Source organism: Aedes aegypti, chromosome 2 (assembly GCF_002204515.2).
Source record: "Aedes aegypti strain LVP_AGWG chromosome 2, AaegL5.0 Primary Assembly, whole genome shotgun sequence".
Classification (NCBI taxonomy): Eukaryota; Metazoa; Arthropoda; class Insecta; order Diptera; family Culicidae; genus Aedes; species Aedes aegypti.
This window is the reverse complement of record NC_035108.1, coordinates 360,636,787-360,650,093: the sequence shown is the minus strand read 5'-3', so window position 1 is coordinate 360,650,093 and position 13,307 is coordinate 360,636,787. Positions and strand designations below refer to the sequence as shown.

Sequence of the window (13,307 nt, the reverse complement as noted above, 5' to 3'; positions counted from 1 at the left end):
CCCTTGTTGACACTGGGTCTTGTCATGGTAGAGGTTAGCACAACTGGCACATATTTGGTTGCCTTTGCAAACTGACCTCTTATGGCCGAATTTTAAACAGTTCATACACCGTAGTGGTGGAGGTATGTACTGCTTGATTTTGCAGCAATGGAAGCCGGCGTCGATCGAGTTTGGTAGATGTCCAAGGTCGAACGTTAAAATGAACACTCCGGAATCTTCGAAATCACCTTTTTTGTTGCGACGCTGAACCCTTTTCACGTCAGTCACGTGTTGGGAGCTCAGCTCATCAAGGATCTCCTCATCAGTGTGCATTTTTAGATCAGGGCAAAATATGGTTCCGCGAGAACTGTTCAAAGTAGGGTGTTCGGTGATCTCGATATTGATGATTCCTCCAAAAACCTTTTGCTTCTTCAGTTTCTCTGCCTGTTGTCGGTCAACGGTCTTGAGTAAGAGGCCGCCATCTTTCGTCCTAACAATAGTAACATTCGGGGTTATGTTGTTCATTGCCTTCCTAATGAAAAACGGGGATACCGTTTTCATTGTTTCGTCCTGGTCCGTTCGCTTCAGGGTCAAAAAACGTGGTCCATTGTAACTGTCCACTTTCATCAGCTTTGTGAACTGGATCTCCTTTTGCGTCAAACGATTCGCTGTTCGTTTCTTCCCATTGTTGCCACGACTGCTTTCTTTTGTTGTCCATTCCAACTCTTGTTGATCTATATCCAGGCCATTATACCTGGACCCAAACGCCCAGGATGGCCCTCCTCCGCCGCCTGAATCCTCTGCCATGTCACTCACCAGTCCGCTAAACTATTTGTAACGATTTGCTTCAACAACCACTAATTTAATTTGTATAGGGTCTCCGCGGTACGAAAAAAAGGGCTTTAGCTTGAAGAGCGCACGATGAAACGATGTTTCCCACTCGAAAGCTTCAACCAAACTGTCCGCACAACTCACCCCCGCAAGAGCAAGCAATGCGACCAAAGGATCAAACACTACTAACATTAATCACGCGATCCGCGACTCGTATATACTATCGTGCCGCGCGAGCGACGCGCAACACGTTTGATCCTGTCCGCATCACCCACCCCCGCAAGAGCAAGCAACGCGACCAAAGGATCAAACACTACTAACTCTCAACCACGAGAGTATTTTTGATTGTCAAAACGTACTTGATTTGACAATTTCTGATGTTATTTTTTATGACATACTGTGTAGAAATGAATTATGACCGCTTCGCCAAACAAATAGAACCACCGTGCGATGCGACGATTTGTGAGGCGTTGTGACTCGGGGCGCTACGGCTGGTCTGAGGGCACTTCCATTCCGAAATTACCGCTATATTTACCCTGATTTCTTTCATGCTTCGTTTGCAAGATGCGAACGATCGAGCGAACTATGAACAAACAATATCGCCTGGAAAGAATCGCCCCGATATTGCCTTCTTTAGAGCTTCCTCCGACAAGCAGCATAGAGAACTAATCTAGCCGTATTGTCTTCCCAAGGGGCTGGGCGGCAATCGCTTTATTTATTGGCCACCGGAACGGAACTGACAGCCGACAACATTGGCACAGTTTTGGTTTTTTGCTGATGCGATACAAAAAATATGCATCACCTATCAGCTAGATTTAGCATTATCGACTCATCAGAACATGTTTGAATTTGCATTATAACTGTAAATGGATCAACGAACGATAGATTTGCACAGGACGATTCTTAGACAAGGAAATTTAATCGAAAAGCTGTGTCATTACCATAATCTGCTATCGGTTGGCGGTCTTTTGAATATGCATTTTGTGCTTTTGATTCGATTTTGAATTCTTGAGACGATTAATGATGACCCAAATTAGTCAAACACATTAAGAATAAATGGTTGTTTATGGTTGTTTATGAGCACGGTGCTATGAAACAAAAAAGTGTCAAATTAAACAGGCCACAAAGTAGATTCGTTGATTTTTTGTTTTTGATTTGCGAGGCGTTCTAATTAATGTGAACAAGTTTCAAGTTTTTTAGAATACGTTATAGATAGCTTCCTAACAGATTTCAACATAAAGCACACTTTACGCGTATTCTAGATTTCTCTATGCCAATGAGATTATCCTCTAGAACAATAAGTTCATAATTCAAGAGTATATTGACTATCTTGTAGTTGAAGTTAAACATCATAAACTAAACTAATGCCATTGGTTTTTTACCCTTCAATAACTTACAATCATGATAATACTCAAATAGGAGCTACCATAGTCATCTGGAACCAACTTTTTTTTGTGTGTTTATTTAACTTCCCATAAAGGCATAACTGTCCCATATGTAAAAAATAGGTGTAGAGAAAATGACTGTCAAAGTTTGAAATTTGCCTTTTCATACAAAAGTTGTTAATTTTCTAGTGTATTTCCGCATGCCATATTCATTAAGCACAACCACACAGATTACTCATTTTGCAACTATTGATCAGTAAAAAATATAAACTTAAACATAATTCTAGTTTTGCATCTGCTATTGGCGTTCAAAGTTCATATAGAGACTGTTATGCTTTTATTTTTCAATATGGGACTACACTAACTTCATATTTTTCTACATAATTTTCATACAAAGTGTGTTAATTTGTATAAAGTACTAGCGGTCCCGGCAAACTTCGTCTTGCCATCAAGTAGGCTGTTGAAAAATGTCATGGAACCTCCCATACAAAATAACATATAAGTACTCCCCCGTTTTACCAAATTTTCAGAAAAACTCCCTAAACTTTCTTATCACGCGAACACGTCGGAACCCTTCAAGAAAACAACAGTGAAAGAATTGTGCAAATCGGTTGTCCCGTTCTCCAGCCATTTCGTGACATACGAACACCACTTTATTTTTATTTATATAGATATACTAATGAATGTTGCAATGAAAAAAGGTGTTGGTTCGAAAATCAATATGGGACAGTTATGGTTTTATGGGCAGTTAACATATCTGATCCAAAAATCTCAATTGGCAATAAATTTTGCACATGCTTTCGTTATGATAGAATAAGTGTTTTCCATAAATCTTTTGACTCAAGAACTTCTGAAAGTAGCCTATGAGTTTTGGCTTTCATTTTTCTATGGATACCCCAACTATACAAATACAAATAGCACTTTAATTTACCATACGTTCTAATATAGTGCTATTATACAGCTATATTAGCCGTATAATAGCCCTATAGCTTGAGCATGAGCTTGATTGGCCGCCCGTGGATGCACTCCAGTATCGCCAGATCAGCTGCACTTACACAAGGAACCAACCGAATGACTGCTTGGTACTAACAGGCATCCTCAGTGTATAAGTACTGGTGATCTTCTATTTTTAGGCAACAATGGCACCTGCCACGTCAGAATGCAGACCAATGAGGGGAAGGGGAGGAATTGATGATGCATTGAACTGACTCCCACGTAGACCGTATATTCCACTGCATCCACGCCAGTTCATGCGGGAGTGTATGGATTGGGGGAAAGGCATGGCAGAGAGGTTTGCTTTTGTGGTTAGCAAACTTCCTATAGATAGAAGCAAGTGAGAGATATACAACTACAAAGTACGAGGAAAGGGACGGGCCTGGGATTGAACCCATGACCTTCTGCATATGAAGCAGAAGCGGTAGTCATCAGACCACCAACCCCGTCTAGCCGTATAATAGCCCTATAGGCCAAAAAAGACGAATTAGCGTGCTAGTTGGGTGCAGCTCTGAAACTATTGATTTCATAAAAAAAAGCGGTTCATGAAGAGATTGTAGTGAACCATTTGGGCTACGGGAAAAAAATATACTATGCAAAAAAAATATGTTCATCATTAAAAATTAAAAATAAATAACTTGTTCGGACAAACGGCGCAGAACTCTATCTCTACCACCACTCTTACCATAAACATCATTTTAGCCATCATTCGTCAGTATTATACACAACGTAGGACATGTCGTACTATACAGTATCTAGTTAATAAAACTTTAACCGTTTTCAAGTGTTTCACTCCGGAGGAGAAATGTAGATATTAGACCCTCGTCAATCTACCACTTGCGCGATCATAACTTGTTCCTTAAATTTAAAAAAAAATGTTTTCATTATCTTCCAAACTTTTATCATAAAAACTTGATAGAAAATAAATATTTGGGATAAAGTTTCATGATGAAGTTTTTATGATCAAATATGAGTCTTGAAATTATTCTGCTTTTGGATTAGCACTGCTGATCAATCTTGATATTGTCAAGGGAAGGATTCTTGAACTAAGCGTTGCATGTTATGGTAAAAAAATAACGTTTCTGTCCGACCCAGATCGGAACCTTCATCCTTCAAATCTTGTATCTTACTCCGACACCAGAAGTGTTAGAACTGTTAGAAGTGATTAAATTGAACCCAATATTCTTGAACAACGAGCTGTCAATGATTACTTTACAACAAGATACATGTTTTTATGAATCAAAAACTTTTCACTTCAAATCCTACTGTTGGAGACAGTAGGCGCCGTCCAAAAATTACGTAACGCTCTAGGAGGAGGGGGGAGTAGGCTCAAGCGTTACGGATCGTACAAAAATTTGAAATTTTCCATACAAAAAGCGTTACGGAAATTTCCAAATTTAGCGTTACGTAATAAATGGATGCTGCCGTAGTTCTTATACAAATTAAGAACTTTTAAAGTGGTGATGGTGGTCAAGAGTTCAATCCCTTCAATGGATTGTGTTGATTTTTTACCATGTATACTCTCAAGGACCACACGGAAAAAATAAGCACCTCGATATCAATAGTTCTGCTCTATGATTCGAACTACTGTTAAATTTTGGCAATACCAAACAAATGGCACTCGAATTCAACGTTGCATGTTTTGTTTAAAAAAAAAAATAAACAAACGTTTCGACTCCGCCCAGATTTGAACTTTCAATCGTTGAAGTGCAAGTCTTGTATCTTACCTTGAAATTTAATTTACATCTGTTAGAAGGGGTTGAATTAAATTTTATGAGTTTCTACAACTAGCTGTCAATGAAGTATAGAATAAATATGATGTTCAAAATCAATGATTTTTCACTTAGAGACAGTAGAGCTAATCCAAGGTTAGGACTCTTCAAATCATGGTGATTGGTGTTTTTGATTGAGTCAAAATATCAATCCATTCAATCGAAAGTGATGATTTTATACTGTGTATTGTTCTTGATGAAGAATCGGGAATAATTATTGAAAATGGTCTGTTTTAGTTTTAAGTATTATTTTGCATTGCAATTGAAATAACTCGACAACAACTATATTCTAGAGAAGTGACAATAGTAACTTTTTTATGCAGGTTAGAATAATTTAAAGATTCTTGTTTGATCATCAAAACGTATTTATTTCAACAAAAACAAAAAGTACAGAAAACCGCTCACTACAATCTATCAATGAAATGCTTTTCTCGCGTGTTTCGGAGCTAGAATAAATTGCATGCCAAAACTCATAGGTCATTTTCAGAAGTTATTCTTGAGTCAAAATTGAACAAATCTTCTATGGAAAACCCTTTTTCTATCACACTGAAAACATGTGTAATACTTAATCCAAATCCAAGATTATCAGGTAGGATGTCTAATAATTTCGACTAATTCTAGATGCAATTCGTCTAGTATTTTTTTTTTTGTGTTTTTGGTAATTTTAGCAGAATTCTGAGATTTGACACTTTAATAATTAAAATTTGTAAAAAACAATGATCCTGAAACGTAAACTTGATTGAACATCGAGCGATTCACAATAAAGCTAGAAAACGATTTTATTAAGATGATGTCGTAATACAGAGTTTAAACTAGTACAATGATAGTTTATGAGACTACGACAATTGAGGTGTTTGAAAGGAAAGGGGTGTAAGTGATAAAAAAAACTAGTTTTGAGAAAATTGACTTTGATGTTTTTTTTATCAATCTTCCATTGCATACCAATTGCAAAAGAGCCAAACAACAACTCCATACGTCGAATAATGTTATTTTTTGTATTCCCCTAAAATTATCGTTGGAAAGCATGAAAACACTATATTTTTAGTATCGTAAAACGGGGTATTTTTGATTATGTGGGTAGCTTCCATAGTTACAGGACCCACAAAACACTAAGTTAAATAACTTAATATAGAGTAAAAAATATAGTACGATACTTCAAATCATCGCAAGTTGCGTCGGAATCGAGAACATTTGAAGCTCTATTATCAAATTGGTTAAAAAAATATTCTTTTTATATGTCCATGAATTTTAATAAATTACACCTAATCCATTCTCCTTAATCCAACTCAAACTGCACTGATGTGAAGCAGTTGTTTGGTTGTGTATTTTCATGTGTTTGCTTCCAGTCGTTTGGTAGTATTTTACATACCCCAAAACTGAAAACAGACTTTCGAATATAAAAAAAAATATAGTTCCATTCCAAACGTCACGCAATCTTTCAACCGCAACCGATAATTAAGATACCAGCACTTTTTGAAAAGCATGAAATAAAAAAATTGAGAACGAAGTGCAGAAACATTCAGATTTTCTTTCGAAAAACTATCAAGCTTACCCTATTTTACGATATGCTTATCTCAAAACCGGCCAAAATGTCACACCCTATTGCGTTTGAGCCCTTATATTCTTTCAATGTTGAACACATGTCTTGGCTGTCATCTTCTGGCCTACATTTGGTTAGTTTTATTTTTTTAAATTTCTTTATTAAGGACTGTTCATTTTATAAAGTGGACACCTTGTTTATGCTATATCTTTTTTATTTATTGATGAAATTGTGAACGGTTTTCTGTGTATCGTTCAACTTTTCTACAATGTTATGAAAATACAGAAACTTACAAAATGCTTTCGGTTGAAGAACTAAATAGTTTTTGCAAAAACTCTTAAGAAAAACTGTTCGTCAAGTTTAAGCATTATTTTTCGCATGAAAAAAATCCTAAATTTAATGAACAAATTGTATGTTGGTATCCTTTACTATTCAACTTAAGGTAGAGCTTTTAAAAACATCAATAATATTCCATCAGTTCCTGACGCTGAGTCACTTTAGTGATCTATTCCTTATGGTCAAATTTGCTGATACACCATCTTTTTACTACCAGCAAAAAAGTAAAGTAATAAGCGTGTTCAAAACTGGTTTAGATTACTAAAGAAACTATATATGTATAAAAAAAAGCAAAATCTTGGTATTTTTCTTTAAAAAAAATTGATAAAAATGATTTTATGATATCTGCAAAATTGCTTCTCCAAAAATAACTTGATATTTTTTAGCAAGCTTCTAATTGATGATGCTTTCTAATTACAACCATTTTTTGAAAATAAAAAATATAAATTGTCGAATTTTCCTGCCGATTTTTAATAATCCTTGATTTTGATAACCTCCAAAAATCGACCGTTCTAAACGTTGTGCCTTATTAGTGTGAAATCATATTATATTGGTAACTTTTTTATTACCACAGCATTGTACAATATTAGTCGAACGATGTACAGAAAACCGATTTCGATTTCATTGATAAATTAAAAAGATATTGCATGTCCAAAGTGTCCACTTTATAAAATGAACAGTACTTAGTATCATTCCAAACATTACATTCATTTCTTATATCTAGGTGTTCTGTGTTATTAGACAACACTATCATCCTAATTTGGTAAAACAAATTTAAGATTTTATTAACATTTTGTTAACAACATATTACATTTCAATTGCCGCAGCAGTTCAGATTTTTTTACAGGTGAGTTGATTTCACCTGCTTATAAGGGAAAAAAACATTTTCAATTTACTTAACCTAACTTAACCTAAACATATAACGCATTAATCGTGGCAATAGAAGATTGCAACGATTTTTGCCTGAAATTATTAATGATTTTATTTGACATTTGTTCCAATGTTTCAACATTGGATATTCTATGTAACTCATTGGTACTATACCAGGGAGGAAGCCTCAGAATCATTTTCAAAATTTTATTTTGAATTCTCTGCAGAGCTTTTTTTCCTGGTATTACAACAGCTAGTCCATATTGGTAAAGCATACAACATGGCTGGCCTGAACATTTGTTTGAATATCAAAAGCTTGTTTTGAGGACAAAGTTTTGATTTTCTATTAGTAAGGGGATACATTGGTTAGTATGTTTGATTAACTTTGAGGAATAAAGCAATGAATTTGACCATGATGAATCTTTCGTGCTAAGCCGATCATATTCACGCTATAGAGCTTAATAGCTAAAATAATTTATTGTCGTGATATTTATTTAATTATTTCACTTAGTATGACTCAAATCTACTTCTTTTATTTTTCTCTTACGCCCTACTTATTTTGATTCCAACTGATTCTAGAAATAAGTTAGAATTTTGATTTTAGTATTGCAATAAATGAAAATTTCCATAACAAAAATCATTAGGCAGCGTCCATTCATTACGTAACGCTAAAATTGAAAATTTTTGACCCCCTCTCCCCCCCTTCGTAACGCTTTTTGTATGAAAAATTTCAAATTTTTGTATGAGCCGTAACGCTTTACCCTACTCCCCCCTCCCCCTAGAGCGTTACGTAATTTGTGGATGCCGCCTTATGCACTATTTCAGCCAAAACCACCTTTTATTGTTGACGGAGTCTAATCCATCGATGTGTGTATCTATTTTAAAAAATTGAAATAGAACTGAATTTTTAAATGGAATCTCAAGTGATGCTACCCAAGCAACCATGAAGCATTTAAAATGGAATTATGTTAGCATTAAAGGCAAGGCAATAAATGCTTGTCAACCGTATATCTGCCGATAGTGCTGCACCAATGCAGGTTATGGCGAAATAATGGGCTGTCGTAGTGCTAGACCTTCAGCAATGTTCCTTGGTGGACGTCAAAAAGCGTAACGCCTCGGTATAGAAGAAACCAAAAAAAAAATATGTTTATCGCTTCACTTTTTCCTCCATTGCTCTCCCGCATCTGCATGCTTCCAGTTGTTTGGTTGTATTTTTTTGCTTCTTCATTCCACTGCGATTCCCGGGTAGAGGCGAATAACTAAATAATGGTAAAATAAGAACAAATTTTGCAATCATATCTAGTTTAACCATTATTATGTTATTGATATATGACATTAAATATCTCATCAATAGCAAAACATACAATTATAGCAAAATTTGTCATTGGTCTGTTATTCTTGAAAGTCATGTAATAACTAATCAATAACAAAATATACTATCATGGTAAAATTTGCTATTTATGCCTTACAGTTGAGGTCGAAATACGCGTATTTGTCAAAGGATACAAACTCTAGTGGAATTAAATGTTATAGTACTAAATTCGGGTTTTTCATCTACTTATAGGTATTCTACTGAACAGTTCGAAGATTTATTATCACTAAAAATTTTGCAAATTCGCGAATAGATTTTTTCTGGTCACCCTATTTCGGAAATGGTCACCCTAATAAAAAAACCCAAATACACGTGTATCCTTATTTCGGATTAGGAACAAAATAGCAAATTTTCACGGAATTCGGTGACCCACTACCCAAGTAACAATTTCAGTGCTTTTTGATCTTAGATGTTATTTATGAAGGTTTTATTAGAGATGTATTCATTCCTAACAGATTTAATGAAGCATTGCAAAGTGCTAAACGTTCTTTTCAGTAAAACCCACTTTAAAATGCTTTGTAGATATCTATAAGAGCTCCCGTTAAAACTTGTTTTCTGACCACATTTGTTGATAATAAACTGTATTTTGAAGGAGCTGCGTAGTGTCTATTAAAACCTATACTTAAAACCCCATCTTGCTTGTCTTATAAAGGCATAGATAAAACTTCTAAGACTGCACTAAGTCATGTTAAAGCCTTCTTAAATCTTAATTGTCTGATGCATGTTATTGGAATGCAGTCAGCGTGTGGTTATCGATATCATTATGTTGATAATGATAATCATGTAGTGAATCAGAACGCATACATAGAAATGGCAAATATTCCTCACGTAGAATTATCTGACTACCGTATATAGCCTATATTCTCATGCATGCCTTAACTTCCCGTTCCACTGGGACAACTATGCTGCACACAACAGCTGAGGTATACGAAAAAGCTTTTAATTTTTAGGCATTTATTACTTATCGTTTTCTGCATTAGTACAACTGATCACCCACGACTAGCTTTATCATAACAATGCATTCCAATAAACACATAGTTAGATACATAACGGCACGAATTATGTAAATTAAATTTCATCACAAAATCGAATCTTCTGACTTGTTTACCTTTTTGACAGCACTAGCTTTCCTGAGTGCATTAAGTTCAAGCCAAGGCTCCAAAAAAACTGCAGAACAAATAGTATAATTTAAGAATATTTTAGCCAGTGAAGGATTTTTCACATGTATTCTTAAGATCAAAAGCGCTTATGAATGATTACATTGCTCAGAATAACCACCAATTGATCTTAATCCTTCTCAGACAAAACCAGCAAGATTTAACTGGATGGGATCCATTTTTATTGTCGCTGTTTCGGGTTGATAATTACAATATGCGGGGGAAATTTCGATATATGATTGAGATGAAAAAAAAAAATGAAAATGGAATGGAGTTAGCGAATTTTGATTTCGTAATTATGGCGCGTTGCTGTAAATCGAAAAATTTTAAGTCATTTCACGAGTAAATTTTTGTTGGCAGGAATTTCACGCGATCGTAAGGAAGTTTTCTGCCATGCAAAAAATGATTTTTTAATTGATTATTATGAGTTGGCAGACATCATGATGGTTTCAATATTAAAAAAGGTTATAGTTTATAAACAACTTTTTGGTTGATGTTTGTTCAATCAAAAGCTCTTAACATTGGTTTTATTTCGTGTATTAGGATATCGTAAAAGATTCAATACCGCTACAAGAGCTCAATAAGGCTATACAATAGCTCTTTTGAATGTTTTATAGTATCCTACAAGGGTAGATGTATTCATACGATACAAAACTAAGAAGTTTTGAAACGGTTTTAAGGTATAGTCTTAACAACCTCCTGTAGTGTGGGCCTTTTCGGGCTTAACGAAGTTTTATCAGAGTTTTATTAAGGTTATTAAGACTAATAAGTTCTAAAATGAGTTTTAACGATATGGTGGTAACAACAGCTTGTAGTAAATGAAAAAACTAAAAATGTTACTTAGGATAGATCGGTTTATCATGGAATGGCTGAATAATCAAAAACAATGAAAAAATATACGCAGCACTACTAACATGTAATTGCATACATAAATTACGCAACCAAAACATTAACTACCCAAAGAAACTGAAAACCAAGAAACAAGTGAGGAAGAAATTGAAACTTGTTCAAAGTTGATGCGTGTGTCGAAAAAGAGTAAAAAATAGCAGCAGCCAAATGTTGCGCAGCAAAAGAAAATACAGAAGCGACGAACCAAGCAAAACAAAAAACAGAACTTGAAACATCGCTGACATTTTCCTTACTTGTATGGCTTGCCAAATCCTGAAGTCGTCCGGCTTGGCGTTTCACGTTATATTTCGGGCAGCACAAAACAGTAAAAACAAAAACCAAATTACAACCGCAATCAACGTACTGTTATGGAAGATTGTTCGTCGAGCAGGTAGGTGGTGAAAAGGGAAAATAGTAACATACCCACATGAAGCTCTGAAAAACCACGTGCCACATATGAACGTCTCGAAGACGCATTGGTTTTAAAGACTTGATAAGTAGCACTGAAGGAATTCGAAAAACCAACAACCGCGCAGAATTGGGAAGGATGATAAGGGAAGGTGCAATACACAATCTTTGATAGCTCAACGATTGTATTTTATCGTGAACAAATATGTTTGCACTTCTGTACGACCATTTCGGAACTGTAAACATCATTCTATTTTAGAAAGGTTTCAAGACGGATTTTCCCGAACAGTTAGGACCTTTTCACATGTTGAGGTGCACTTGGAATGCACCTTCTGCAACCGGATGCATCGATTGCAACCAAATACTTTTTTAGCGTTGCACTTTCAGTTAACGAACCCTGCTCGATGCTTACTGACCTGCTGCAATTCCTGGTTGATTAATGAAAGTCGCCCCGCGTATAGCTTGACAGGAGCAACTTGTCAACGCAAGTTGAAAAAAAAAACTCCAGCTCCGGGTTTTGGGTTCACGATTGTTTTGACGGTTACATATCAGCGAAATCCTTTAATTACTGTGAGCTTCTGTCTTTGGTACGCACCAAATGTAAGTTTGTGTTGAAGTCGAGAGAGCAAGGGTTGACTGAGTAGTTGGGACGTGAAGGGTGTGCGGTAACCCAACTTTCACTTACTTTGGCGACAGCAGCGGCAGATAACAAGAGTCTAGCAGGATTGTTCAAGGAATCGGGAAATTGTTTTGCAGTTATGTATTAAGCCTTTAAATGGTATCATAGAGTATATTGGAACCCCGAAGACTTTTGCAGCTTGCTTTTGAACTAATGTGTTGAAACCGAGGTCATGAAGATAAATTTATCAGGGTCATTAAGGCTGACTATCAGAATCGTATGAAAGGGATATTTTGAACGATTTCCTGTTGCACTTATATAACATGTTGTCGCAGAATTGTCATCGCCGTCGTCATTTTAGGTTTATCTTTGTTATTAGATTTTGCCGAACATTTCGATTATTCAAATGATTTACGCGTAATACTTTGTCCGAAATAACCCGGTACCAGTTTTATTGAGTTTTAGGTAAACCTAGTATATTTTTTAAATTAAGCTTTGTTTCAGAAATGCTTATCCTACAAAATATCATTTTTTTATCATATCTGCCCTAAACTTCAGAATACTCTGGAGAATAATTTTCAGATCTTGAGGTGTGATTTACGAAATTTTGAAAATCTTTGTATATGCAAAGAAGATCATGCTTAGATCGATGAGCAGGGGTTGAATTCTGAGAAAATTACTGATTACTGAGAAGATTGCTGATTACTGAATAAACCTTAAAGAAACTTCAGGATGAATCTCGAAAGCAAAGATGGAAAAATGTTGGTTCACTCCCTAAAGAATGTGTGGACAGATTTCATGATGATCTTGAGAACAATTATGATAAGACTTCTAAAACTTTTTGTATTATTTCCTGAAAAAATCTTCAGTAATTCAAAAAAATCTTGAACAACTCGGTGATAATTCAAACTTACAAATGCAATGTATGTATGGGAGGTAAGTAGAGAACATTCATAGAGAAATGCTTAAAACTGTTTGAAAAAAAAAATCAAAAGTATCACTCGCACAGTGGTCTAGATAAAAAAAAACAATTACAGAAATTACGCATTTACAATATTTAACTATTTTTAGCCATCAAAAGTATTTTGGAACATGTTTTAGGGTTGAAGACACTATTTTGGGCATAGTCACAATTTTTTGGTTCTCTAAGATCAAAA

General features: G+C 35.3%; 1 protein-coding gene across 5 annotated transcripts in view; it reads right to left on the bottom strand.

Moving 5' to 3' along the window:
• The window catches only part of LOC5567743 (protein spire), a 581,954-nt gene that overhangs the window by 201,927 nt on the left and 366,720 nt on the right, over positions 1 to 13,307 (bottom strand). For 3 of the 5 annotated variants that reach the window (XM_021846470.1, XM_021846472.1, XM_021846473.1), the window contains exon 6: positions 11,378 to 11,410. The exons of the other annotated variants lie outside the window; for them this stretch is intronic. In XM_021846470.1, the coding sequence (XP_021702162.1) occupies positions 11,378 to 11,410 (33 nt within the window). The remainder of the gene's footprint in view (positions 1 to 11,377; positions 11,411 to 13,307) is intronic. 5 annotated transcript variants of the gene reach the window in all.